We start from the raw sequence: 25,756 nt of genomic DNA, 5'->3' as shown, positions 1-25,756 counted from the left end.
GTGGCCAGCCTCTACCTCTTTCTCGCTCTGACTCCAGGGTTGAGTTAAGGCTTTCTCTATATAGGTGTGGCCAGCCTCTACCTCTTTCTCGCTCTGACTCCAGGGTTGAGTTAAGGCTTTCTCTATATAGGTGGCCAGCCTCTACCTCTTTCTCGCTCTGACTCCAGGGTTGAGTTAAGGCTTTCTCTATATAGGTGTGGCCAGCCTCTACCGCTTTCTCGCTCTGACTCCAGGGTTGAGTTAAGGCTTTCTCTATATAGGTGGCCAGCCTCTACCTTTCTCGCTCTGACTCCAGGGTTGAGTTAAGGCTTTCTCTATATAGGTGGCCAGCCTCTACCTCTTTCTCGCTCTGACTCCAGGGTTGAGTTAAGGCTTTCTCTATATAGGTGTGGCCAGCCTCTACCTCTTTCTCGCTCTGACTCCAGGGTTGAGTTAAGGCTGGCCTCATGGTGCCTACCCTGCACATTAGAAGCTGTGTTATGGCAAACCGCTGCCCCTCTCTCTCTCTCGCCACACACCCCAGGCAGCGTGTTATCCTGGGTGCAACCCAGATGGGATTATTCTAAATAATTTCTGTAAGTATTGTAAGGATCTGACACATAAACTAGGTCTAGGGAGGGAGGAGGCAGGTCTGTGTGTGTGTGTGTGTGTATGTGTGTGACTGTACATGTGTGTCTGCATTCCCCCCTCACTCCACGGGATAGGAGAACCCCCAAAACAACAAGGTTTCAATCAGGTCAGCCTGGGAAAACTCATGCTTTTGAAAAAGTGTCTGTGATCCCTGTAAAACCACTGTCATATCTGGGGCACAACAAAACCATCATAGACAGACTTCACAGAGAGAATGAAACACGCTACGCTGAAAAGCACAATAAAAACCGCAAGAAAATGTGCCTATTTTCAGAGTGGGGTTGTCACAATATCAACATTTTACTAATGATGTGATACCACGCCAAGTATCACGATGCCGAGTAGTATGGTGATACCAGAGATACCTGACCCCCCCCCCAGGACGCGTGTTCCTATTAGTGGAAACATAGAGTCAAATGCACAGTCAACCAATATCATTGGCAGTTAAGGATCTAAACTCAAAAACATCAGAGACGTTTCCAAAATTCAAGGACAAATGATGGGAGGAGCTTTATCAGATCTGGGACCATTAATTGCACAGGGGGGTGTGTGTGTTCTCCTACGATATCAAACAGAGGCCTGTCCCAAATACAGGGCTTTCCTAACCCCGGACACAACCCACCTAATTACAGCGTGGAGCTAGATACACCACCCTACCCTGTGTACAACAGCAAAAACACACAAAGGGTTTTAAAACTCAAGACGTACCCATCGATTAGCTTAATCAACAAGCAAGATGCCAAAATGTCAGAAGCAACAGACGAAAGGGTGAATCGGTGTTACAGGTTTTCATCTGTACTACTAATTAGGGGAGAGTGTCGCCTGTATAAATGTCAACTGGGAACCCAGCCCAGTAAAAAGTGGGATGGCACAAAAAGACAAAGAGGGAACGGGAAGTGCACTCCTCCTCCTTCCATAGTAAGCTTAGCTCTGTCTCCTAACAGCACCACTGAAATGAACAGACCTCTAACTGCGTCAATATGGGCCGTTTCTGTGTTGTCACGTTTCATTTCAATCCCTGTGATTTATCGACCAGAGCCACTGAGCAGAACACAAGATCAAAACGAAAACCTGTAACGCAAACTCTTACAAATTCTTTGTAAAGTACAACAGCAAAACAACAACATTTCCTCTTACTAAGGAGCCAAAAGGTGTGTTGGAACTGATGTGTCTTTGAATGCTCACAGTGTCTCGTCGCTCAGGGGAGATTCCCCTGGGTAGAAATATGGTGAAGAGATACAGGAAGTAGAAGATTTCTTGTAGAAATGATCTCTAGTATGGGGGGTATGGGGTCACCTGGGATGGCTGTGCTGCTGGTTGGGGTACACCTGTCCTGTCCAGGCGCGCTCTCCTGCTCGCTGGGGAGAAGTTGCTTATTTGGTTTTGGAGAAGGTGAGAAAGAGTCTCCATTGGACAACTGAGTCAAGGGACCGGGCTGGACCTGGGTGTGACACTTCCATCCTCAGGCAGCCCTCTGGAGGAGCAAGACCCAGAGAGGGAGTGGGTTGGATAGGTGTGACACTTCCATCCTCAGGCAGCCCTCTGGAGGAGCAAGACCCAGAGAGGGAGTGGGTTGGATGGGTGTTTCGTGACCGATGGGAAGGCTGCTGGACGCTTGAGCTATGTGGAACTGTCAGGTCAACCCATCACCTTTCTACTGATGTTTTTTGTCCGGTTTGAGAAAAAGCAAGAAAGCAGAAAAGGGAGACAGAAAGAAGTGTGTATGTGTAATTCTCCAGTTACAGTAGACTATCCTAGTTCAGTGTGTGTGTGAGTCTGATCCGTCTATCCAACCTAATAAATGGCCATATAATCAGAGTATTGTGGGTGTTGTACAGGGCCCCCTCTCGTGGCCCCTGTGTGTGATGGGAGGCCTCAGGGCAGTGAGCAGTCCTCTGGCCACTCGCTGTCGGACGCTGTGTCGGACCCCGCTGTGTCTGTGAGGGCGCGCCCCTGGGTGACGATCACCGCCCGGCGCTGTTCCTCCTCCCCCACCCTCTCCTGGATGCTCTCAATGTGCTGGATGGCCTGGAGATGGAGGGAGGGAGAGACAGATATGGAGGGAAGCAGAGAGTGAGTGAAAAACAGCAGTGGCAGACGCAGTGACTACACCACCATCTGGTGTTCACACGTGGAAATGCACTGACAATTGACACTTTTTATGGACACTTCCCATAGAACTACCAAGTGTTTTACAAACCGACAGAAGAAAAATCTATCTGCAACATACCAAAGATAACAGTTGCATAAATTCAGAGAGTTTTTTCTCCCTGGGTTTGATACAACTACAATTTCTCCACTAGTGTTCTTCTTTGGCTCACCTGCACAATGGTGTCCAGGTTCTGGCGAGACGTGGAGGCTGTGTTGATGACAGAGGCCGGGCCCATGGTTACCACGGTGACGTGATGGGGAGGCGGGGCTGGTGCGGGGGGCTGGGACGATGACCGTGGGGTGGTGGGTGGGGGCGGGGGACGACCTGGGGGCCAGCACCTGGAGGGACAGGAGGATGAAAAGGTCACACAGATATACATTGTGCATGTTAGAGATTGACTACAGTAGATTCAGACTACACAGAATTACAAATCACCTTGCATCCCAAATAACTACAGTGTATTCAGACCCCTTGACTTTTTCCACATTTCTGTTATGTTAAAGCCGTGTTCTAAAATGTATTACATTGTCCCCCCCCCCCACCAATCTACACATAATACCCCACAATGACAAAGAAAAAACAGGTGCTTCAACAAAGCATTGGGTAAAGGGTCTGAATAATTATGTAAATATAATATTTCAGTTGTTTATTTTGAATATATTTGCTAAAATGTCTAAAACCCTGTTTCATTATGTCCTTATTGGATATTGTGTGTAGATTGATGAGTAAAATAGTACATTTTATCCATTTTAGAATAAGGCTGTAACGTAACAAAATGTGGAAAAGGTCCCCGAAAACACACTGGTTGACAATCGCACTCAGTGAATTTTTAGAAAGAGCAAGACATTTGGTTCAGTCATCCTAAAACGCCACATGATGACTAACAACAGATTATATCCCAGCTTTATTATTTAATAACAACAAAACACACCAGCAGACTCATCTTCCCAACACCCCTTTCCTAGGAGCTTCTGCTGCCCTCTGGTGGACAACAATACAACTACCATACACCTTACTATGTCCCTCTCACTACATATTCTCTAGCCTGAGCCCTAGTGACACTGTCATCATGCTGTTCCCTATTCAACCTGAGATGCCACCGTGAGGGAGGGAGAGACCGTCACCGCAGAGACGGGATTTCTAGGGCCATTTAAAATGAACAAAATGCATCAGTGATTCGTATTTTCCTTCAACTTCCTGAAGAGGCAACAGCACAGGAACGCCCGTATGTGTGCGCACGTTTGTCTACCACTTTGTGTAGCCGCTAGTGGTGCTAATGTCATGACAACAGTCTTCTGGTAGATAGAAATGGTTCCCAAAAACCTTATCAACTAAATGTCAACTAAAAAAGTGGCCTATATGACTATATCAATCGGGGGGACATCTGTTTTGTAAACTCTGCCATCAAATGAGCGCTACAGAGACATTGCTACCCAAACAACAGTCTCTGGCTGGTGTGCAGCTCAATTAAAGGGTAACCAAAATCAACCGTGCATTTTCCCACACCTCAGAAGTTGTCTCCCGGTTTGGTCTCAGTATTATTGTGGACTTACAACATCCAGTTGTGTCGTTTTCCTATTAAAACATGTGTGATTTTAAAAGCAAAACAGAATCAGGAAAAAGCAATAACAACTAAAATATGGGACTAGAATGATTTCCGGGCTGTCAAGGATGTGACTGAAACGTAGTGATCTGTGCGCCAGTAATGGAGAGTCGACTGTAAATGTGTCAGAGCTGTTGACCGCGGTAAACCTTGAGCTCAGATATATGTTACTCTCAGACGGGTGCTGTGTTGATGCGTTTCCGCTGTGGCGATTTAGAGTCTTCCTGACGCCTCTGGAGACAATAATGTATGTCACATCACTAGTGTGTGTGTGTTGATATGTGAGTGTGATTGTATGTCTCAGTCTCTTTCTCTCACCTGTGGGCTGTGGGCTGGGGTGCTGGCTCTCTCCTGCTGCTCGGAGTGAGTTCCTAACACATGTTCAGGCTGAGTACCACCAACCACAACACAGCAGACCTGAGTGGTTAACAGAGGTAGGACTCAGACTGGAGACAACAACACGGCCATTACTGAATATGCACCGTCATATCTATTATCTCTGCACAACGTTGCTAATGAATATGGTCATTAAAGCCTTGGATTGGTCTTTATATACTAACATAAATATAAACGCAACATGCAACAATTACAAAGACTTTATAAGGAAATCAATCAATTGAGATAAATTAATTAGGCCCTAATTGATGGATTTCACATGATTGGGAATACAGATATAAATCTGTTGGGGAAAAAAGAAGGGTCGTGGATCAGAAAACCAGTCAGTATCTGGTGTGACACCATTTGCCTCATGCAGCGTGACACATCTCCTTCACATAGAGTTGCTCAGGCAGTTGATTGTGGCCTGTGGAATGTTGCCCCACTCCTCTACATTGGCTGTGCGAAGTTGCTGGACATTGGCGGGAATTGGAACACGCTGTCGTACACGTCCATCCAGAGCATCCCAAACATGCTCAATGGGTGACACGTCTGGTGAGTATGCAGGCCATAGAAGAACTGGCACAGTTTCAGCTTCCAGGAATTGTGTACAGATCCTTGGGACATGAGGCTGTGTATTATCATGCTAAAACATGAGGTGCATTTTATAGGCCTTCCCAATGATACTTTGCATTGGCATTCAAATAGACTGAATTTTACAGCCTACCAGTAGAGATGTTGGTGATGCAAGCACACTGATAAAGCCTGTCCATGTAGGCTACCAGTAGCAATAATCTCACCCTGTCGTGGTAGACTACCAGTAGCATTAATCTCACCTTGTCCATGTAGGCTACCAGTAGCAATAATCTCACCCTGTCCATGTAGGCTACCAGTAGCATTAATCTCACCCTGTCCATGCGGACTACCAGTAGCATTCATCTCACCCTGTCCATGTAGGCTACCAGTAGCATTAATCTCACCCTGTCGTGGTAACTACCAGTAGCATTCATCTCACCCTGTCCATGTAGGCTACCAGTAGCATTCATCTCACCCTGTCCATGTAGGCTACCAGTAGCATTAATCTCACCCTGTCGTGGTAACTACCAGTAGCATTAATCTCACCCTGTCCATGTAGGCTACCAGTAGCATTAATCTCACCTTGTCCATGTAGGCTACCAGTAGCATTAATCTCACCTTGTCCATGTATGCTAACAGTAGCATTAATCTCACCCTGTCCATGTAGGCTACCAGTAGCATTAATCTCCCCTTGTCCATGTAGGCTAACAGTAGCATTAATCTCACCCTGTCCACGTAGGCTACCAGTAGCATTAATCTCACCTTGTCCATGTAGGCTAACAGTAGCATTAATCTCACCCTGTCCATGTAGACTACCAGTAGCATTAATCTCACCCTGTCCATGTAGGCTACCAGTAGCATTAATCTCAACCTGTCCGTGTAGGCTACCAGTAGCATTAATCTCACCCTGTCCATGTAGGCTACCAGTAGCATTAATCTCACCCTGTCCATGGAGACTACCAGTAGCATTAATCTCACCCTGTCCATGTAGGCTAACAGTAGCATTAATCTCACCCTCGCCATTTCAGATGTATAAGGGTTTTGTATAGAGGTCGACCGATTAATCGGAATGGCCGATTAATTAGGACCGATTTCAAGTTTTCATAACAATCGGCGATCGCCATTTTTGGACACCGATTATGGCCGATTACATTGCACTCAACGAGGAGACTGCGTGGCAGGCTGACTACCTGTTATGTGACTGCAGCAAGAAGCCAAGGTAAGTTGCTCACTAGCATTAAACTGATCTTATGAAAAACAATCAATCTTAACATAGTCACTAGCTAACTACACATGGTTGATGATATTACTAGTTTAACTAGCTTGTCCTGCGTTGCATATAATCGATGCGGTGCCTGTTAATTTATCATCGAATCACAGCCTACTTCACCAAATGGGTGATGATTTAACAAGCGCATTCTCGAAAAAAGCACTGTTGTTGCACCAATGTGTACCTAACCATAAATATCAATGCCTTCCTTAAAATCAATACACAAGTATATATTTTTTAAACCTGCATATTTAGTTAATATTGCCTTCAAACATGAATTTCATTTTAACTAGGGAAATTGTGTCACTTCTCTTGTGTTCCGTGCAAGCAGAGTCCGGGTTTATGCACCAGTTTGGCTCGTTGAAAACTGTGTGAAGTCCATTTATTCCGAGCAAAGACCATAATTAACTTGCCAGAATTGTAAATAATTATAACATAACATTGAAGATTGTACAATGTAACAGCAATATTTAGACTTAGGGATGCAAAATTAACATGAATTTAATTTTAACTAGGGACTTTGTAATACGGAACGGTTCTGTATTTCACTGAAAGAATAAACGTTTTGTTTTCGAAATGAAAGTTTCAAGGTTTTGACCATATTAAATGACATAAGGCTCCTATTTATGTGTTATTATACACTGTTAAAAAAAAATAAAGGGAACACTTAAACAACACAATGTAACTCCAAGTCAATCACACTTCTGTGAAATCAAACTGTCCACTTAGGAAGCAACATTGATTGACAATAAATTTCACATGCTGTTGTGCAAATGGAATAGACAACAGGTGGAAATTATAGGCAATTAGCAAGACACCCCCAATAAAGGAGTGGTTCTGCAGGTTATAACCACAGAACACTTCTCAGTTCCTATGCTTCCTGGCTGATGTTTTGGTCACTTTTGAATGCTGGCGTTGGCTTTCACTCTAGTGGTAGCATGAGACGGAGTCTACAACCCACACAAGTGCCTCAGGTAGTGCAGCTCATCCAGGATGGCACATCAATGCGAGCTGTGGCAAGAAGGTTTGCTGTGTCTGTCAGCGTAGTGTCCAGAGCATGGAGGCGCTACCAGGAGACAGGCCAGTACATCAGGAGACGTGGAGGAGGCCGTAGGAAGGCAACAACCCAGCAGCAGGACCGCTACCTCTGCCTTTGTGCAAGGAGGAGCACTGCCAGAGCCCTGCAAAATGACTCCCAGCAGGCCACAAATGTGCACGTGTCTGCTCAAACGGTCAGAAACAGACTCCATGAGTGTGGTATGAGGGCCCGACGTCCACAGGTGGGGGTTGTGCTTATAGCCCAACACCGTGCAGGACGTTTTGTCATTTGCCAGAGAACACCAAGTTTGGCAAATTTGCCACTGGCGCCCTGTGCTCTTCACAGAAGAAAGCAGGTTCACACTGAGCACATGTGACAGATGTGACAGAGTCTGGAGACGCCGTGGAGAACGTTCTGCTGCCTGCAACATCCTCCAGCATGACCGGTTTGGCGATGGGTCAGTCATGATGTGGGGTGGCATTTCTTTGGGGAGCCGCACAGCCCTCCATGTGATCGCCAGAGGTAGCCTGACTGCCATTAGGTACCGAGATGAGATCCTCAGTCCCCTTGTGAGACCATATGCTGGTGCGGTTGGCCCTGGGTTCCTCCTAATGCAAGACAATGCTAGACCTCATGTGGCTGGAGTGTGTCAGCAGTTCCTGCAAGAGGAAGGAATTGATGCCATGGACTGGCCCGCCCGTTCCCCAGACCTGAATCCAATTGAGCACATCTGGGACATCATGTCTCGCTCCATCCACCAACACCACGTTGCACCACAGACTGTCCAGGAGTTGGCGGATGCTTTAGTCCAGGTCTGGGAGGAGATCCCTCAGGAGACCATCCGCCACCTCATCAGGAGCATGCCCAGGCGTTGTAGGGAGGTCATACAGGCACGTGGAGGCCACACACACTACTGAGCCTCATTTTGACTTGTTTTAAGAACATTACATCAAAGTTGGATCAGCCTGTAGTGTGGTTTTCCACTTTAATTTTGAGTGTGACTCCAAATCCAGACCGCCATGGGTTGATAAATTTGATTTCCATTGATAATTTTTGTGTGATTTTGTTGTCAGCACATTCAACTATGTAAAGAAAAAAGTAATTAATAAGAATCTTTCGTTCATTCAGATCTAGGATGTGTTATTTTAGTGTTCCCTTATTTTAGTGTTTTTTTGAGCAGTGTATATATACAAATCGGCTGATTAATCAGTATCGGCTTTTTTGGTCCTCCAATATCGGCATCGGCGTTGAAAAATCATAGTTGGTCGACCTCTAGTTTTGTGTCATGTTTTTCAAACAAGAAAGCAACAACAAAAAACGGTTTCCTTTGTCATGGAACGCCAAGTTGAAGTCAATATGCTGTTGACCTCAACAAACTAGCCCAACACCCGTCAATTGAAACGCTGGGAAACTCTCACAAAAACGGATCAAAAATCAAAATCATTGGATAATTATATTGGAGCAGGAGAGTTTATAAATAGCCTATTTTCAGGGACTTTTTAATGACCAAATTGAGGAAATGACTGATTTTCAACTCAAGGTTTTCCAGTACTTGATTTTCTGAGCTCCAAATTCAAGTACTTCAATCACTTCAAACAAACACGCTGTGCAAACCCTGAATACGGAGGTTCCTGACAATTACTTGTGGTTGTGTGTCTCTGTTCCTACCCCCTCCTGTCTCAAATGCTCCTCCAGCATCATGCGGACAGAGCGCTCCTTGTCCAGCTGCTGTCTCAGCTCCACCATCTCCCTCCGCAGGTCATCCGTCTTCTCCTCCTCCAAAATGTCTGGGGAACCGATCCCTTCATCCTTCTCCTCCGCCCCGCGCCTCCTCTTTGGGGAGGAGCCGCTGAACTCCTGTTGGAGCAAGAGAGGGAGCAGAGGGAGAGTAAGTCATGGAGGACTAAGATAGGGTTGATTTGGACTACGACAGGTGATTCCTTCCATTGTAGTGTGTTTGATGAACAGTCTATGAACTAAGGAATGGACACAGGAAAGTAAACTGAATTTTAAGTGCTGAGAATAGTAGAACATTTCTCATCTACTGAGGCCAGATTACTATTGTTAAAAAACAAAGTAATGATTCTGAGCACAGTAGTGTGTCTAGAGAGCCACATGCTGGTAGGAACAACTGCGTATCTAAACTTAATGGGGGGGGGGTGCACACTAGTGACACCAAATGATGACGGTGTCTCACCTGAATGAAGCGTTTGAGCTGGCTGTTCTGTTGCAGTAGCCGTGTCTTCTCCTGCTCCAGAGCGAAGATGTACTCTGCTGTCTGCTGCAAGATGGCCGCCTGTAGAGGAGTGAACATTGTTATAACTACGACAAAATGTTACATAGCAGTAACAAGAGCCTCTTGGCTGGTGCTGTAGAAGCAACAAGAGCCTCTTGGCTGGTACTGTAGAAGCAACAAGAGCCTCTTGACTGGTGCTGTAGAAGCACCTAGAGCCTCTTGACTGGTGCTGTAACAGCAACAAGAGCCTCTTGACTGGTGATGTAGCAGCAACTGGAGCCTATTGGCTGGTGCTGTAGCAGCAACTAGAGCCTCTTGGCTGGTGCTGTAGCAGCAACTAGAGCCTCTTGGCTGGTGCTGTAGCAGCAACTAGAGCCTCTTGGCTGGTGCTGTAGCAGCAACTAGAGCCTCTTGGCTGGTGCTGTAGCAGCAACTAGAGCCTCTTGGCTGGTGCTGTAGCAGCAACTAGAGCCTCTTGACTGGTGCTGTAGCAGCAACTAGAGCCTCTTGGCTGGTGCTGTAGCAGCAACTAAAGCCTCTTGACTGGTGCTGTAGCAGCAACTAGAGCCTCTTGACTGGTGCTGTAGCAGCAACTAGAGCCTCTTGACTGGTGCTGTAGCAGCAACTAGAGCCTCTTGGCTGGTGCTGTAGCAGCAACTAGAGCCTCTTGACTGGTGCTGTAGCAGCAACTAGAGCCTCTTGACTGGTGCTGTAGCAGCAACTAGAGCCTCTTGACTGGTGCTGTAGCAGCAACTAGAGCCTCTTGACTGGTGCTGTAGCAGCAACTAGAGCCTCTTGACTGGTGCTGTAGCAGCAACTAGAGCCTCTTGACTGGTGCTGTAGCAGCAACAAGAGCCTGTACAACTTCAAAGGGAAGACTTGTCTATCAACTTATCAGTAGGTGTTACAGGTCTGCTTGAAAGTTAGTGAGCCCATTGTTCTATTACAGATGTGTTTAGTTTTTACCATAAAATATTCATTTAATCAGAACCAGTCTTTTTGATCTGACATAACAGGTTTATATTTACCAATACCATATGTTGGTGTAGAGGAAATGATGCTTGTAATAGAAAAACAACATTAAAAATGGAATTAGTGCAGGTGCAAAAATAAGTGAACCACAAGTTGCATTGGTTAAATCAAGTAGGTATGTAGAATCAGGTGGGTAAAATCATTTGGTACCAAATGACCCAATCAAAGGAGAGGTCGTTAGGAAAGAGTTTGGGTGGGACTCTGACAAATAGAGATAAGAAACCTGGTCAGTTTGGTGTTACCCATGTCATGTTTGTCATTTATTATCATGTCTTGTCCCTGTGCTCCCCATTCTGTTCGTTTCCCTCTGCTGGTCTTATTGGGTTCTTTCCCTCTTTCTATCCCTCTCTCTCCCCCTCCCCCTCTCACTCTCTCGCTCTCTCTTCTCTCTATCGTTCCGTTCCTGCTCCCAGCTGTTCCTATTCCCCTAATCATCTTTTAGTCTTCCCACACCTGTTCCCGATCCTTTCCCCTGATTAGAGTCCCTATTTATTCCTTTGTGTTCCGTTCCTGTCCCGTCGGTTCCTTGTTTAGTATTCACCATGCTGTGATTGCGTTTCGCCCTGTCCTGTCGTGTTTTTGCTGTGATTGTGTATCGCCCTGTCCTGTCGTGTTTTTTGCCTTCATCAGATGCTGCGTGTGAGCAGGTGTCTCTGTCTACTACGGCCTGCGCCTACCCGAAGCGACCTGCAGTCTGTGGCCGCTTCTCCAGTTATTCCCCTCTACAGACTAGAGGATTTCTGTTATTCCCTGTTTGGACTTAAATAAACTCTGTTTCTGTTAAGTCGCTTTTGGGTCCTCTTTCACCTGCACGACAGAAGGAACCGACCAAGGAATGGACCCAGCGACTTCAGACGCTCGTTACACTGCCGTCAGGATCCAAGGAGCCATGCTCGGCAGACACGAGCAGGAATTGTCTGCTGCTCGCCATGCCGTGGAGAACCTGGCCGCTCAGGTTTCCGACCTCTCTGGACAGTTCCAGAGTCTACGTCTCGTGCCACCTGTTACTTCCTGGCCTGCCGAGCCTCCAGAACCTAGGGTTAATAACCCACCTTGCTACTCCGTGTCATGTTTGTCATTTATTGTCATGTCTTGTCCCTGTGCTCCCCATGCTATTCGTTTCCCTCTGCTGGTCTTGTTTGGTTCTATCCCTCTCTCTCCCCTTCCCCCTTTCACTCTCTCGCTCTCTCTTCTCTCTGTCGTTCCGTTCCTGCTCCCAGCTGTTCCTATTCCCCTAATCATCATTTAGCCTTCCCACACCTGTTCCCGATCCTTTCCCCTGATTAGACTCCCTATTTATTCCTTTGTGATCCGTTCCTGTTCCATCGGTTCCTTGTTTTGTATTCCATGCTGTAATTGCGTTTCGCCCTGTCCTGTCGTGTTTTTGCCGTGATTGTGTATCACCCTGTCCTGTCGTGTTTTGTGCCTTCTTCAGACGCTGCGTGTGAGCAGGTGTCTCAGTTGACTACGGCCTGCGCCTACCCGAAGCGACCTGCAGTCTGTGGCCGCTTCTCCAGTTGTTTTCCCCTCTACTATCTAGAGGATTTCAGTTATTCGGTTTTGAGCATTAATAAACTCTGTTTCTGTTAAGTCGCGTTTGGGTCCTCCTTCACCTGCATAACAGAAGGAACCGATCAAAGAATGGACCCAGCGACTTCAGACGCTCGTTACACTGCCGTCGAGATCCAAGGAGCCATGCTCGGCAGACACGAGCAGGAATTGTCTGCTGCTCGTCATGCCGTGGAGAACCTGGCCGCTCAGGTTTCCGACCTCTCTGGACAGTTCCAGAGTCTACGTCTCGTGCCACCTGTTACTCCCTGGCCTGCCGAGCCTCCTGAACCCAGGGTTAATAACCCACCTTGCTACTCCGGGCAGCCCACTGAGTGCCGCTCCTTTCTCACGCAGTGTGAGATTGTGTTCTCTCTCCAACCCCACACATACTCTAGAGAGAGAGCTCGGGTTGCTTTCGTCATTTCACTCCTTACTGGCCGGGCTCGAGAATGGGGCACAGCTATCTGGGAGGCAAGGGCTGATTGCTCTAACAGATTCCAGAACTTTAAGGAGGAGATGATTCGGGTTTTTGACCGTTCAGTTTTTGGTGAGGAGGCTTCTAGGGCCCTGGCTTCCTTATGCCAAGGTGAACGGTCCATAACGGATTATTCCATTGAGTTTCGCACTCTTGCTGCCTCTAGTGAGTGGAACGAGCCGGCGCTGCTCGCTCGTTTTCTGGAGGGACTCCACGCAGTGGTTAAGGATGAGATTCTCTCCCGGGAGGTTCCTTCAGATGTGGACTCCTTGATTGCTCTCGCCATCCGCATAGAACGACGGGTAGATCTTCGTCACCGGGCTCGTGGAAGAGAGCTCGCATCTACGGTGTTTCCCTGCTCCGCATCGCAACCATCTCCCTCTGGCTTTGAGACTGAGCCCATGCAGCTGGGAGGGATTCGCATCTCGAATAAGGAGAGGGAACAGAGGATCACCAACCGCCTGTGCCTCTATTGCGGAGTTGCTGGACATTTTGTTATTTCATGTCCAGTAAGAGGCCAGAGCCCATCAGTAAGCGGAGGGCTACTGGTGAGCGCTACTACTCAGGTCCCTTCATCTAGATCTTGTACTACTATGTCGGTCCATCTACGCTGGACCGGTTCGGGTGCTACATGCAGTGCTTTGATTGACTCTGGGGCTGAGGGTTGTTTCATGGACGAAGCATGGGCTCGGAAACATAACATTCCTTTCAGACCGTTAGACAGGCCTACGCCCATGTTTGCCTTAGATGGTAGTCATCTTCCCAGTATCAAATTTGAGACACTACCTTTAACTCTCACAGTATCTGGTAACCACAGTGAGACTATGTCTTTTTTGATTTTCCGTTCACCGTTTACACCTGTTGTTTTGGGTCACCCCTGGCTTGTATGTCATAATCCTTCTATTAATTGGTCTAGTAATTCTATCCTATCCTGGAACGTTTCTTGTCATGTGAAGTGTTTAATGTCTGCCATCCCTCCCATTTCTTCTGTCCCTACTTCTCAGGAGGAACCTGGCGATTTGACAGGAGTGCCGGAGGAATATCATGATCTGCGCACGGTCTTCAGTCGGTCCCGAGCCAACTCCCTTCCTCCTCACCGGTCGTATGATTGTAGTATTGATCTCCTTCCAGGGACCACTCCTCCTCGAGGTAGACTATACTCTCTGTCGGCTCCCGAACGTAAGGCTCTCGAGGATTATTTGTCTGTGTCTCTTGACGCGGTACCATAGTGCCTTCTTCCTCTCCGGCCGGGGCGGGGTTCTTTTTGTTAAGAAGAAGGACGGTACTCTGCGCCCCTGCGTGGATTATCGAGGGCTGAATGACATAACGGTTAAGAATCGTTATCCGCTTCCCCTTATGTCATCAGCCTTCGAGATTCTGCAGGGAGCCAGGTGCTTTACTAAGTTGGACCTTCGTAACGCTTACCATCTCGTGCGCATCAGAGAGGGGGACGAGTGGAAAACGGCGTTTAATACTCCGTTAGGGCATTTTGAGTACCGGGTTCTGCCGTTCGGTCTCGCCAATGCGCCAGCTGTTTTTCAGGCATTAGTTAATGATGTTCTGAGAGACATGCTGAACATTTTTGTTTTTGTCTATCTTGACGATATCCTGATTTTTTCTCCGTCACTCGAGATTCATGTTCAGCACGTTCGACGTGTTCTACAGCGCCTTTTAGAAAATTGTCTCTACGTAAAGGCTGAGAAGTGCTCTTTTCATGTCTCCTCCGTTACTTTTCTCGGTTCCGTTATTTCCGCTGAAGGCATTCAGATGGATTCCGCTAAGGTCCAAGCTGTCAGTGATTGGCCCGTTCCAAGGTCACGTGTCGAGTTGCAGCGCTTCTTAGGTTTCGCTAATTTCTATCGGCGTTTCATTCGTAATTTCGGTCAAGTTGCTGCCCCTCTCACAGCTCTTACTTCTGTCAAGACGTGTTTTAAGTGGTCCGGTTCCGCCCAGGGAGCTTTTGATCTTCTAAAAGAACGTTTTACGTCCGCTCCTATCCTCGTTACTCCTGACGTCACTAGACAATTCATTGTCGAGGTTGACGCTTCAGAGGTAGGCGTGGGAGCCATTCTATCCCAGCGCTCCCAGTCTGACGATAAGGTTCATCCTTGCGCTTATTTTTCTCATCGCCTGTCGCCATCTGAGCGCAACTATGATGTGGGTAACCGTGAACTGCTCGCCATCCGCTTAGCCCTAGGCGAATGGCGACAGTGGTTGGAGGGGCGACCGTTCCTTTTGTCGTTTGGACAGACCATAAGAACCTTGAGTACATCCGTTCTGCCAAACGACTTAATGCCCGTCAAGCTCGTTGGGCGTTGTTTTTCGCTCGTTTCGAGTTTGTGATTTCTTACCGTCCGGGTAGCAAGAACACCAAGCCTGATGCCTTATCCCGTCTGTTTAGTTCTTCTGTGGCTTCTACTGATCCCGAGGGGATTCTTCCTTATGGGCGTGTTGTCGGGTTAACAGTCTGGGGAATTGAAAGACAGGTTAAGCAAGCACTCACGCACACTGCGTCGCCGCGCGCTTGTCCTAGTAACCTCCTTTTCGTTCCTGTTTCCACTCGTCTGGCTGTTCTTCAGTGGGCTCACTCTGCCAAGTTAGCGGGTCATCCCGGTGTTCGAGGCACTCTTGCGTCTATTCGCCAGCGCTTTTGGTGGCCGACTCAGGAGCGTGACACGCGCCGTTTCGTGGCTGCCTGTTCGGACTGCGCGCAGACTAAGTCGGGTAACTCTCCTCCTGCCGGTCGTCTCAGACCGCTCCCCATTCCTTCTCGACCATGGTCTCACATTGCCTTAGACTTCATTACCGGTCTGCCTTTGTCTGCGGGGAAGACTGTGATTCTGACGGTTGTCGATAGGTTCTCTAAGGCGGCACATTTCATTCCCCTCGCTAAACTTCCTTCCGCTAAGGAGACGGCACAAATCATTATTGAGAATGTATTCAGAATTCATGGCCTCCCGTTAGACGCCGTTTCAGACAGAGGTCCGCAATTCACGTCACAGTTTTGGAGGGAGTTCTGTCGTTTGATTGGTGCGTCCGTCAGTCTCTCTTCCGGGTTTCATCCCCAGTCTAACGGTCAAGCAGAGAGGGCCAATCAGACGATTGGTCGCATACTACGCAGCCTTTCTTTCAGGAACCCTGCGTCTTGGGCAGAACAGCTCCCTGGGCAGAATACGCTCACAATTCGCTTCCTTCGTCTGCTACCGGGTTATCTCCGTTTCAGAGTAGTCTGGGTTACCAGCCTCCTCTGTTCTCATCCCAGCTTGCCGAGTCCAGCGTTCCCTCCGCTCAAGCGTTTGTCCAACGTTGTGAGCGCACCTGGAGGAGGGTGAGGTCTGCACTTTGCCGTTACAGGGCACAGACGGTGAGAGCCGCCAATAAACGCAGGATTAAGAGTCCAAGGTATTGTTGCGGCCAGAGAGTGTGGCTTTCCACTCGCAACCTTCCTCTTACGACAGCTTCTCGTAAGTTGACTCCGCGGTTCATTGGTCCGTTCCGTGTCTCCCAGGTCGTCAATCCTGTCGCTGTGCGACTGCTTCTTCCGCGACATCTTCGTCGCGTCCATCCTGTCTTCCATGTCTCCTGTGTTAAGCCCTTTCTTCGCACCCCCGTTCGTCTTCCCTCCCCCCTCCCGTCCTTGTCGAGAGCGCACCTATTTACAAGGTACATAAAATTATGGACATGCGTTCTCGGGGACGGGGTCACCAATACCTAGTGGATTGGGAGGGTTACGGTCCTGAGGAGAGGAGTTGGGTTCCGTCTCGGGACGTGCTGGACCGTTCGCTCATCGATGATTTCCTCCGTTGCCGCCAGGATTCCTCCTCGAGTGCGCCAGGAGGCGCTCGGTGAGTGGGGGGGTACTGTCATGTTTGTCATTTATTGTCATGTCTTGTCCCTGTGCTCCCCATGCTATTCGTTTCCCTCTGCTGGTCTTGTTTGGTTCTATCCCTCTCTCTCCCCCTCCCCTTTCACTCTCTCGCTCTCTCTTCTCTCTGTCGTTCCGTTCCTGCTCCCAGCTGTTCCTATTCCCCTAATCATCATTTAGCCTTCCCACACCTGTTCCCGATCCTTTCCCCTGATTAGACTCCCTATTTATTCCTTTGTGATCCGTTCCTGTTCCATCGGTTCCTTGTTTTGTATTCCATGCTGTAATTGCGTTTCGCCCTGTCCTGTCGTGTTTTTTGCCGTGATTGTGTATCACCCTGTCCTGTCGTGTTTTGTGCCTTCTTCAGACGCTGCGTGTGAGCAGGTGTCTCAGTTGACTACGGCCTGCGCCTACCCGAAGCGACCTGCAGTCTGTGGCCGCTTCTCCAGTTGTTTTCCCCTCTACTATCTAGAGGATTTCAGTTATTCGGTTTTGAGCATTAATAAACTCTGTTTCTGTTAAGTCGCGTTTGGGTCCTCCTTCACCTGCATAACACTCCGGGCAGCCCACTGAGTGCCGCTCCTTTCTCACGCAGTGTGAGATTGTGTTCTCTCTCCAACCCAACACATACTCTAGAGAGAGAGCTCGGGTTGCTTACGTCATTTCACTCCTTACTGGCCGGGCTCGAGAATGGGGCACAGCTATCTGGGAGGCAAGGGCTGATTGCTCTAACAAGTTCCAGAACTTTAAAGAGGAGATGATTCGGGTTTTTGACCGTTCAGTTTTTGGTAGGGAGGCTTCTAGGGCCCTGGCTTCCTTATGCCAAGGTGAACGGTCCATAACGGATTATTCTATTGAGTTTCGCACTCTTGCTGCCTCTAGTGAGTGGAACGAGCCGGCGCTGCTCGCTCGTTTTCTGGAGGGACTCCACGCAGTGGTTAAGGATGAGATTCTCTCCCGGGAGGTTCCTTCAGATGTGGACTCTTTGATTGCTCTCGCCATCCGCATAGAACGACGGGTAGATCTTCGTCACCGGGCTCGTGGAAGAGAGCTCGCATCAACGGTGTTTCCCTGCTCCGCATCGCAACCATCTCCCTCCTCTGGCTTTGAGACTGAGCCCATGCAGCTGGGAGGGATTCGCATCTCGACTAAGGAGAGGGAACGGAGGATCACCAACCGCCTGTGCCTCTATTGCGGAGTTGCTGGACATTTTGTTAATTCATGTCCAGTAAGAGGCCAGAGCCCATCAGTAAGCGGAGGGCTACTGGTGAGCGCTACTACTCAGGTCTCTTCATCTAGATCTTGTACTACTATGTCGGTCCATCTACGCTGGACCGGTTCGGGTGCTACATGCAGTGCCTTGATTGACTCTGGGGCTGAGGGTTGTTTCATGGACGAAGCATGGGTTCGGAAACATAACATTCCTTTCAGACCGTTAGACAAGCCTACGCCCATGTTTGCCTTAGATGGTAGTCATCTTCCCAGTATCAAATTTGAGACACTACCTTTAACTCTCACAGTATCTGGTAACCACAGTGAGACTATTTCTTTTTGATTTTCCGTTCACCGTTTACACCTGTTGTTTTGGGTCATCCCTGGCTAGTATGTCATAATCCTTCTATTAATTGGTCTAGTAATTCTATCCTATCCTGGAACGTTTCTTGTCATGTGAAGTGTTTAATGTCTGCCATCCCTCCCGTTTCTTCTGTCCCTACTTCTCAGGAGGAACCTGGCGATTTGACAGGAGTGCCGGAGGAATATCATGATCTGCGCACGGTCTTCAGTCGGTCCCGAGCCAACTCCCTTCCTCCTCACCGGTCGTATGATTGTAGTATTGATCTCCTTCCGGGGACCACTCCTCCTCGAGGTAGACTATACTCTCTGTCGGCTCCCGAACGTAAGGCTCTCGAGGATTATTTGTCTGTGTCTCTTGACGCCGGTACCATAGTGCCTTCTTCTTCTCCGGCCGGGGCGGGGTTCTTTTTGTTAAGAAGAAGGACGGTACTCTGCGCCCCTGCGTGGATTATCGAGGGCTGAATGACATAACGGTTAAGAATCGTTATCCGCTTCCCCTTATGTCATCAGCCTTCGAGATTCTGCAGGAGCCAGGTGCTTTACTAAGTTGGACCTTCGTAACGCTTACCATCTCGTGCGCATCAGAGAGGGGGACGAGTGGAAAACGGCGTTTAACACTCCGTTAGGGCATTTTGAGTACCGGGTTCTGCCGTTCGGTCTCGCCAATGTGCCAGCTGTTTTTCAGGCATTAGTTAATGATGTTCTGAGAGACATGCTGAACATCTTTGTTTTTGTCTATCTTGACGATATCCTGATTTTTTCTCCGTCACTCGAGATTCATGTTCAGCACGTTCGACGTGTTCTACAGCGCCTTTTAGAGAATTGTCTCTACGTAAAGGCTGAGAAGTGCTCTTTTCATGTCTCCTCCGTTACTTTTCTCGGTTCCGTTATTTCCGCTGAAGGCATTCAGATGGATTCCGCTAAGGTCCAAGCTGTCAGTGATTGGCCCGTTCCAAGGTCACGTGTCGAGTTGCAGCGCTTTTTAGGTTTCGCTAATTTCTATCGGCGTTTCATTCGTAATTTCGGTCAAGTTGCTGCTCCTCTCACAGCTCTTACTTCTGTCAAGACGTGTTTTAAGTGGTCCGGTTCCGCCCAGGAGCTTTTGATCTTCTAAAAGAACGTTTTACGTCCGCTCCTATCCTCGTTACTCCTGACGTCACTAGACAATTCATTGTCGAGGTTGACGCCTTCAGAGGTAGGCGTGGGAGCCATTCTATCCCAGCGCTTCCAGTCTGACGATAAGGTTCATCCTTGCGCTTATTTTTCTCATCGCCTGTCGCCATCTGAGCGCAACTATGATGTGGGTAACCGTGAACTGCTCGCCATCCGCTTAGCCCTAGGCGAATGGCGACAGTGGTTGGAGGGGGCGACCGTTCCTTTTGTCGTTTGGACAGACCATAAGAACCTTGAGTACATCCGTTCTGCCAAACGACTTAATGCCCGTCAAGCTCGTTGGGCGTTGTTTTTCGCTCGTTTCGAGTTTGTGATTTCTTACCGTCCGGGTAGCAAGAACACCAAGCCTGATGCCTTATCCCGTCTGTTTAGTTCTTCTGTGGCTTCTACTGATCCCGAGGGGATTCTTCCTTATGGGCGTGTTGTCGGGTTAACAGTCTGGGGAATTGAAAGACAGGTTAAGCAAGCATTCACGCACACTGCGTCGCCGCGCGCTTGTCCTAGTAACCTCCTTTTCGTTCCTGTTTCCACTCGTCTGGCTGTTCTTCAGTGGGCTCACTCTGCCAAGTTAGCTGGTCATCCCGGTGTTCGAGGCACTCTTGCGTCTATTCGCCAGCGCTTTTGGTGGCCGACTCAGGAGCGTGACACGCGCCGTTTCGTGGCTGCTTGTTCGGACTGCGCGCAGACTAAGTCGGGTAACTCTCCTCCTGCCGGTCGTCTCAGACCGCTCCCCATTCCTTCTCGACCATGGTCTCACATCGCCTTAGGCTTCACTACCGGTCTGCCTTTGTCTGCGGGGAAGACTGTGAGAGCCGCCAATAAACGCAGGATTAAGAGTCCAAGGTATTGTTGCGGCCAGAGAGTGTGGCTTTCCACTCGCAACCTTCCTCTTACGACAGCTTCTCGTAAGTTGACTCCGCGGTTCATTGGTCCGTTCCGTGTCTCCCAGGTCGTCAATCCTGTCGCTGTGCGACTGCTTCTTCCGCGACATCTTCGTCGCGTCCATCCTGTCTTCCATGTCTCCTGTGTTAAGCCCTTTCTTCGCACCCCCGTTCGTCTTCCCTCCCCCTCCCGTCCTTGTCGAGAGCGCACCTATTTACAAGGTACATAAGATCATGGACATGCGTTCTCGGGGACGGGGTCACCAATACTTAGTGGATTGGGAGGGTTACGGTCCTGAGGAGAGGAGTTGGGTTCCGTCTCGGGACGTGCTGGACCGTTCACTCATCGATGATTTCCTCCGTTGCCGCCAGGATTCCTCCTCGAGTGCGCCAGGAGGCGCTCGGTGAGTGGGGGGTACTGTCATGTTTGTCATTTATTATCATGTCTTGTCCCTGTGCTCCCCATTCTGTTCGTTTCCCTCTGCTGGTCTTATTGGGTTCTTTCCCTCTTTCTATCCCTCTCTCTCCCCCTCCCCTCTCACTCTCTCGCTCTCTCTTCTCTCTATCGTTCCGTTCCTGCTCCCAGCTGTTCCTATTCCCCTAATCATCTTTTAGTCTTCCCACACCTGTTCCCGATCCTTTCCCCTGATTAGAGTCCCTATTTATTCCTTTGTGTTCCGTTCCTGTCCCGTCGGTTCCTTGTTTAGTATTCACCATGCTGTGATTGCGTTTCGCCCTGTCCTGTCGTGTTTTTGCTGTGATTGTGTATCGCCCTGTCCTGTCGTGTTTTTTGCCTTCATCAGATGCTGCGTGTGAGCAGGTGTCTCTGTCTACTACGGCCTGCGCCTACCCGAAGCGACCTGCAGTCTGTGGCCGCTTCTCCAGTTATTCCCCTCTACAGACTAGAGGATTTCTGTTATTCCCTGTTTGGACTTAAATAAACTCTGTTTCTGTTAAGTCGCTTTTGGGTCCTCTTTCACCTGCATGACAACCCAACCAGGTGAAGTCAAAGCAAGCCATGCTGAGAGGAAATGAGATCTCAGAGGACATCAGGACGTGGGTATTGAGAGCACATCAGTCGGGGGGGAAGAACAATAATAAATCTGGTAAGAACCAACCCAAATATAACATCTAGAGATTTGTAGACCTCCCTTGCTGCATCTCAGGTAAATGTGCTTCAACAATAAGAAGAACACTGAATCCAAATGCCATTCATGGGAGGGTTGCTAGGAAGAAGCCTCTGCTGTCAAAAAAGAACCAAACTGCCCGTCTTAACTTTTCCAGAGACCACCTGGACAAACCTGAAGGTTTCTGGAAGTCTATTCTCTGGACCGATGAGTCCAAAATGGACCTTTTTGGTCACAATCAACACTGCTATGTTTGGCGAAAACCCAACCCTGTCTACCACCAAAATAACCTTATCCCAACGTCAAGCATGGTGATGGGAATGTCAAGATCTGGGGCTGCTTTTACTCCTCTGAACCGGGACGACTCCACATCACTAAGGGAACCATGAATTCTGAGGTAAACCAGGAGATTCTGGAACAGAACGTCATGCCATCAGTCAAAGAGCTAAAGCTGGGCCGGAAGTGGGTTTTCCAACAAGACAAAGATCCAAAGCATTAAAGCAAATCTGCCAGAGAATAGCTCAGGGGAAAGAAGATTTGTGTTTTGGATTGGCCAAGTCCTGACCTAAATCCAACCGAGATGCTGTGGCAGGACCTGAAGCGGGCAGGTCATGCCAGACACCCCTCAAACCTCACTCAATTGGCTGAGTTCTGTAAGAAGGATTGGGCAAATATCCCTCAAAACAGACGTCAGAGACTGATCACTGGCTATAGGAGACAGTTACTCCAAGTTATCGCTGCTAATAACTATTGACTGAAGGGGCTCACATATTTGAGCACACATCAAATCTGAGTTTCTGTTAAATAAACCACTTTTGTTAAATAAACAATGAAAATATATATATTTTTTGTTTCTGTCATTTACATGGAATGTATGTATTACGAAATGGGGTTAATGTGTTTATTTTAATATTTTATAGCAGAATAAATAACCAGCCTGTAGGGTTTGCATTCTTTCAAGCAGCACTGTACATATCTAGAATCATATGTACTGGGAGTTGAACAGACATGGCAATATCCCCGTCTGTCTGACTGATCTCTATAGACTTTAACCTAATGTCCCACTATCCCTGTCTGATCTCTCTAGACGAACCTACTAACCCAATATCTCCGTCTGTCTGACTGATCTCTATAGACTTTAACCTAATGTCTCACTATCCCTGTCTGATCTCTCTAGACGAACCTACTAACCCAATATCCCTGTCTGTCTGATCTCTCTAGACGAACCTACTAACCCAATCTCCCTGTCTGTCTGATCTCTATAGACTGTAACCTAATGTCTCACTATCCCTGTCTGATCTCTCTAGACGAACCTACTAACCCAATCTCCCTGTCTGTCTGATCTCTCTAGACGGACCTACTAACCCAATATCCCCGTCTGTCTGATCTCTCTAGACGAACCTACTAACCCAATATCCCTGTCTGTCTGATCTTTAACCTACTGTCTCACTATCCCTGTCTGATCTCTATAGACTGTAACCTACCGTCCCACTATCCCTGTCTGATCTCTATAGACTGTAACCTACTGTCTCACTATCCCTGTCTGATCTCTATAGACTTTAACCTAATGTCCCACTATCCCTGTCTGATCATATTATATATATTATTATTATTATATTATTATTATATTATGATCTCTCTAGACGAACCTACTAACCCAATCTGTCTGATCTCTATAACTGTAACCTACTGTCTCACTATCCCTGTCTGATCTCTCTAGACGAACCCACTAACCCAATATCCCTGTCTGTGTGACTAATCTTTCGACTTGAACCTACTATCCCACTATACCTGTCTGACTGATCTCTCTAGACTTGAACCTAGTATCTTAATCTCTCTGTCTTGTCTGACTGATCTCTCTAGACTGTAACCTAGTATCTTAATCTCTCTGATCTCTCTAGACCAGGTATTCCCAAACTGGGGTACACCAAATAAAAATGTGATTCACATATATAAAAATGTTGACCAATTTTTTTCCCACATTTTCAAACAGCTCATTTTCCACCGGGGCTATACATGTAGCTGAGGTTTTCTCTCTCGTCTGAGTAGCCTCGCTTCACTGCAAAAAATCAAATGAAGCCATCAGTGAAATAACAACACAATGTCAAATACAGGCAGACTAGTCAAATAATTAACATCCAATCACATTAACCGTTACTCTCTCGGGGGAATTAAACTAACGGTACACATGTAGCCAAACGTAGCTGCTGCTCATTCCGTTTGCTCCAAACGGATAAATGGTTTTTAAAAAGTACGGCCTGCGTCCATAGACACATACCAGCTCTACTGGTAGTACTGCTACTACCAGCAGTATTACACCTGCACCTGTAGACGACAAGCTGTTCTGCTTCCATAAAGACACATACCAGCTCTACTGGTAGTACTGTTACTACCAGCAGTATTACACCTGCACCTGTAGACGACAAGCTGTTCTGCTTCCATAGAGACACATACCAGCTCTACTGGTAGTACTGTTACTACCAGCAGTATTACACCTGCACCTGTAGACGACAAGCTGTTCTGCTTCCATAGAGACACATACCAGCTCTACTGGTAGTACTGTTACTACCAGCAGTATTACACCTGCACCTGTAGACGACAAGCTGTTCTGCTTCCATAGAGACACATACCAGCTCTACTGGTAGTACTGTTACTACCAGCAGTATTACACCTGCACCTGTAGACGACAAGCTGTTCTGCTTCCATAGAGACACATACCAGCTCTACTGGTAGTACTGCTACTACCAGCAGTATTACACCTGCACCTGTAGACGACAAGCTGTTCTGCTTCCATAGAGACACATACCAGCTCTACTGGTAGTACTGTTACTACCAGCAGTATTACACCTGCACCTGTAGACGACAAGCTGTTCTGCTTCCATAGAGACACATACCAGCTCTACTGGTAGTACTGTTACTACCAGCAGTATTACACCTGCACCTGTAGACGACAAGCTGTTCTGCTTCCATAGAGACACATACCAGCTCTACTGGTAGTACTGTTACTACCAGCAGTATTACACCTGCACCTGTAGACGACAAGCTGTTCTGCTTCCAAAGAGACACATACCAGCTCTACTGGTAGTACTGTTACTACCAGCAGTATTACACCTGCACCTGTAGACGACAAGCTGTTCTGCTTCCATAGAGACACATACCAGCTCTACTGGTAGTACTGCTACTACCAGCAGTATTACACCTGCACCTGTAGACGACAAGCTGTTCTGCTTCCATAGAGACACATACCAGCTCTACTGGTAGTACTGCTACTACCAGCAGTATTACACCTGCACCTGTAGACGACAAGCTGTTCTGCTTCCATAGAGACACATACCAGCTCTACTGGTAGTACTGTTACTACCAGCAGTATTACACCTGCACCTGTAGACGACAAGCTGTTCTGCTTCCATAGAGACACATACCAGCTCTACTGGTAGTACTGCTACTACCAGCAGTATTACACCTGCACCTGTAGACGACAAGCTGTTCTGCTTCCATAGAGACACATACCAGCTCTACTGGTGGTACTGCTACTACCAGCAGTATTACACCTGCACCTGTAGACGACAAGCTGTTCTGCTTCCATAGAGACACATACCTGCTCTACTGGTAGTACTGTTACTATCAGCAGTATTACACCTGCACCTGTAGACGACAAGCTGTTCTGCTTCCATAGAGACACATACCAGCTCTACTGGTAGTACTGTTACTACCAGCAGTATTACACCTGCACCTGTAGACGACAAGCTGTTCTGCTTCCATAGAGACACATACCAGCTCTACTGGTAGTACTGTTACTACCAGCAGTATTACACCTGCACCTGTAGACGACAAGCTGTTCTGCTTCCATAGAGACACATACCAGCTCTACTGGTAGTACTGTTACTACCAGCAGTATTACACCTGCACCTGTAGACGACAAGCTGTTCTGCTTCCATAGAGACACATACCAGCTCTACTGGTAGTACTGTTACTACCAGCAGTATTACACCTGCACCTGTAGACGACAAGCTGTTCTGCTTCCACGAGCACATCCAATGCTTAGCATCAGCAATTCTACATTTGTTGTAGCCAGGCTAGGATGGACACTGACAGTTGTGAATCTGATGCAGACGAAAAGCTACTGACTCCTTACCTGGGAAAGCACCGAACAACAGACAGGGACATTGGACCATCGAACTACATTGATTTGGGGT

The 25,756-nt window shown here is 47.9% G+C and overlaps 1 protein-coding gene across 1 annotated transcript in view; it reads right to left on the bottom strand.

Annotated features, from left to right (window-relative positions):
* Nucleotide 1: 1 nt before the first annotated feature.
* The window catches only part of tfap4 (transcription factor AP-4 (activating enhancer binding protein 4)), a 56,464-nt gene continuing 30,709 nt past the window's right edge, over nt 2–25,756 (bottom strand). The window contains 6 exon segments of the mRNA XM_046305271.1: nt 2–2,658; nt 2,952–3,065; nt 3,067–3,120; nt 4,704–4,802; nt 9,314–9,502; nt 9,843–9,941. Of these exon segments, the coding sequence (XP_046161227.1) occupies nt 2,506–2,658; nt 2,952–3,065; nt 3,067–3,120; nt 4,704–4,802; nt 9,314–9,502; nt 9,843–9,941 (708 nt within the window). The 3' untranslated portion in view covers nt 2–2,505.

Source organism: Oncorhynchus gorbuscha, linkage group LG16 (assembly GCF_021184085.1).
Source record: "Oncorhynchus gorbuscha isolate QuinsamMale2020 ecotype Even-year linkage group LG16, OgorEven_v1.0, whole genome shotgun sequence".
In the NCBI taxonomy this organism is placed as follows: Eukaryota; Metazoa; Chordata; class Actinopteri; order Salmoniformes; family Salmonidae; genus Oncorhynchus; species Oncorhynchus gorbuscha.
The sequence above is the reverse complement of the archived record's forward strand: the minus strand, read 5'-3'. Positions and strand labels throughout refer to the sequence as shown.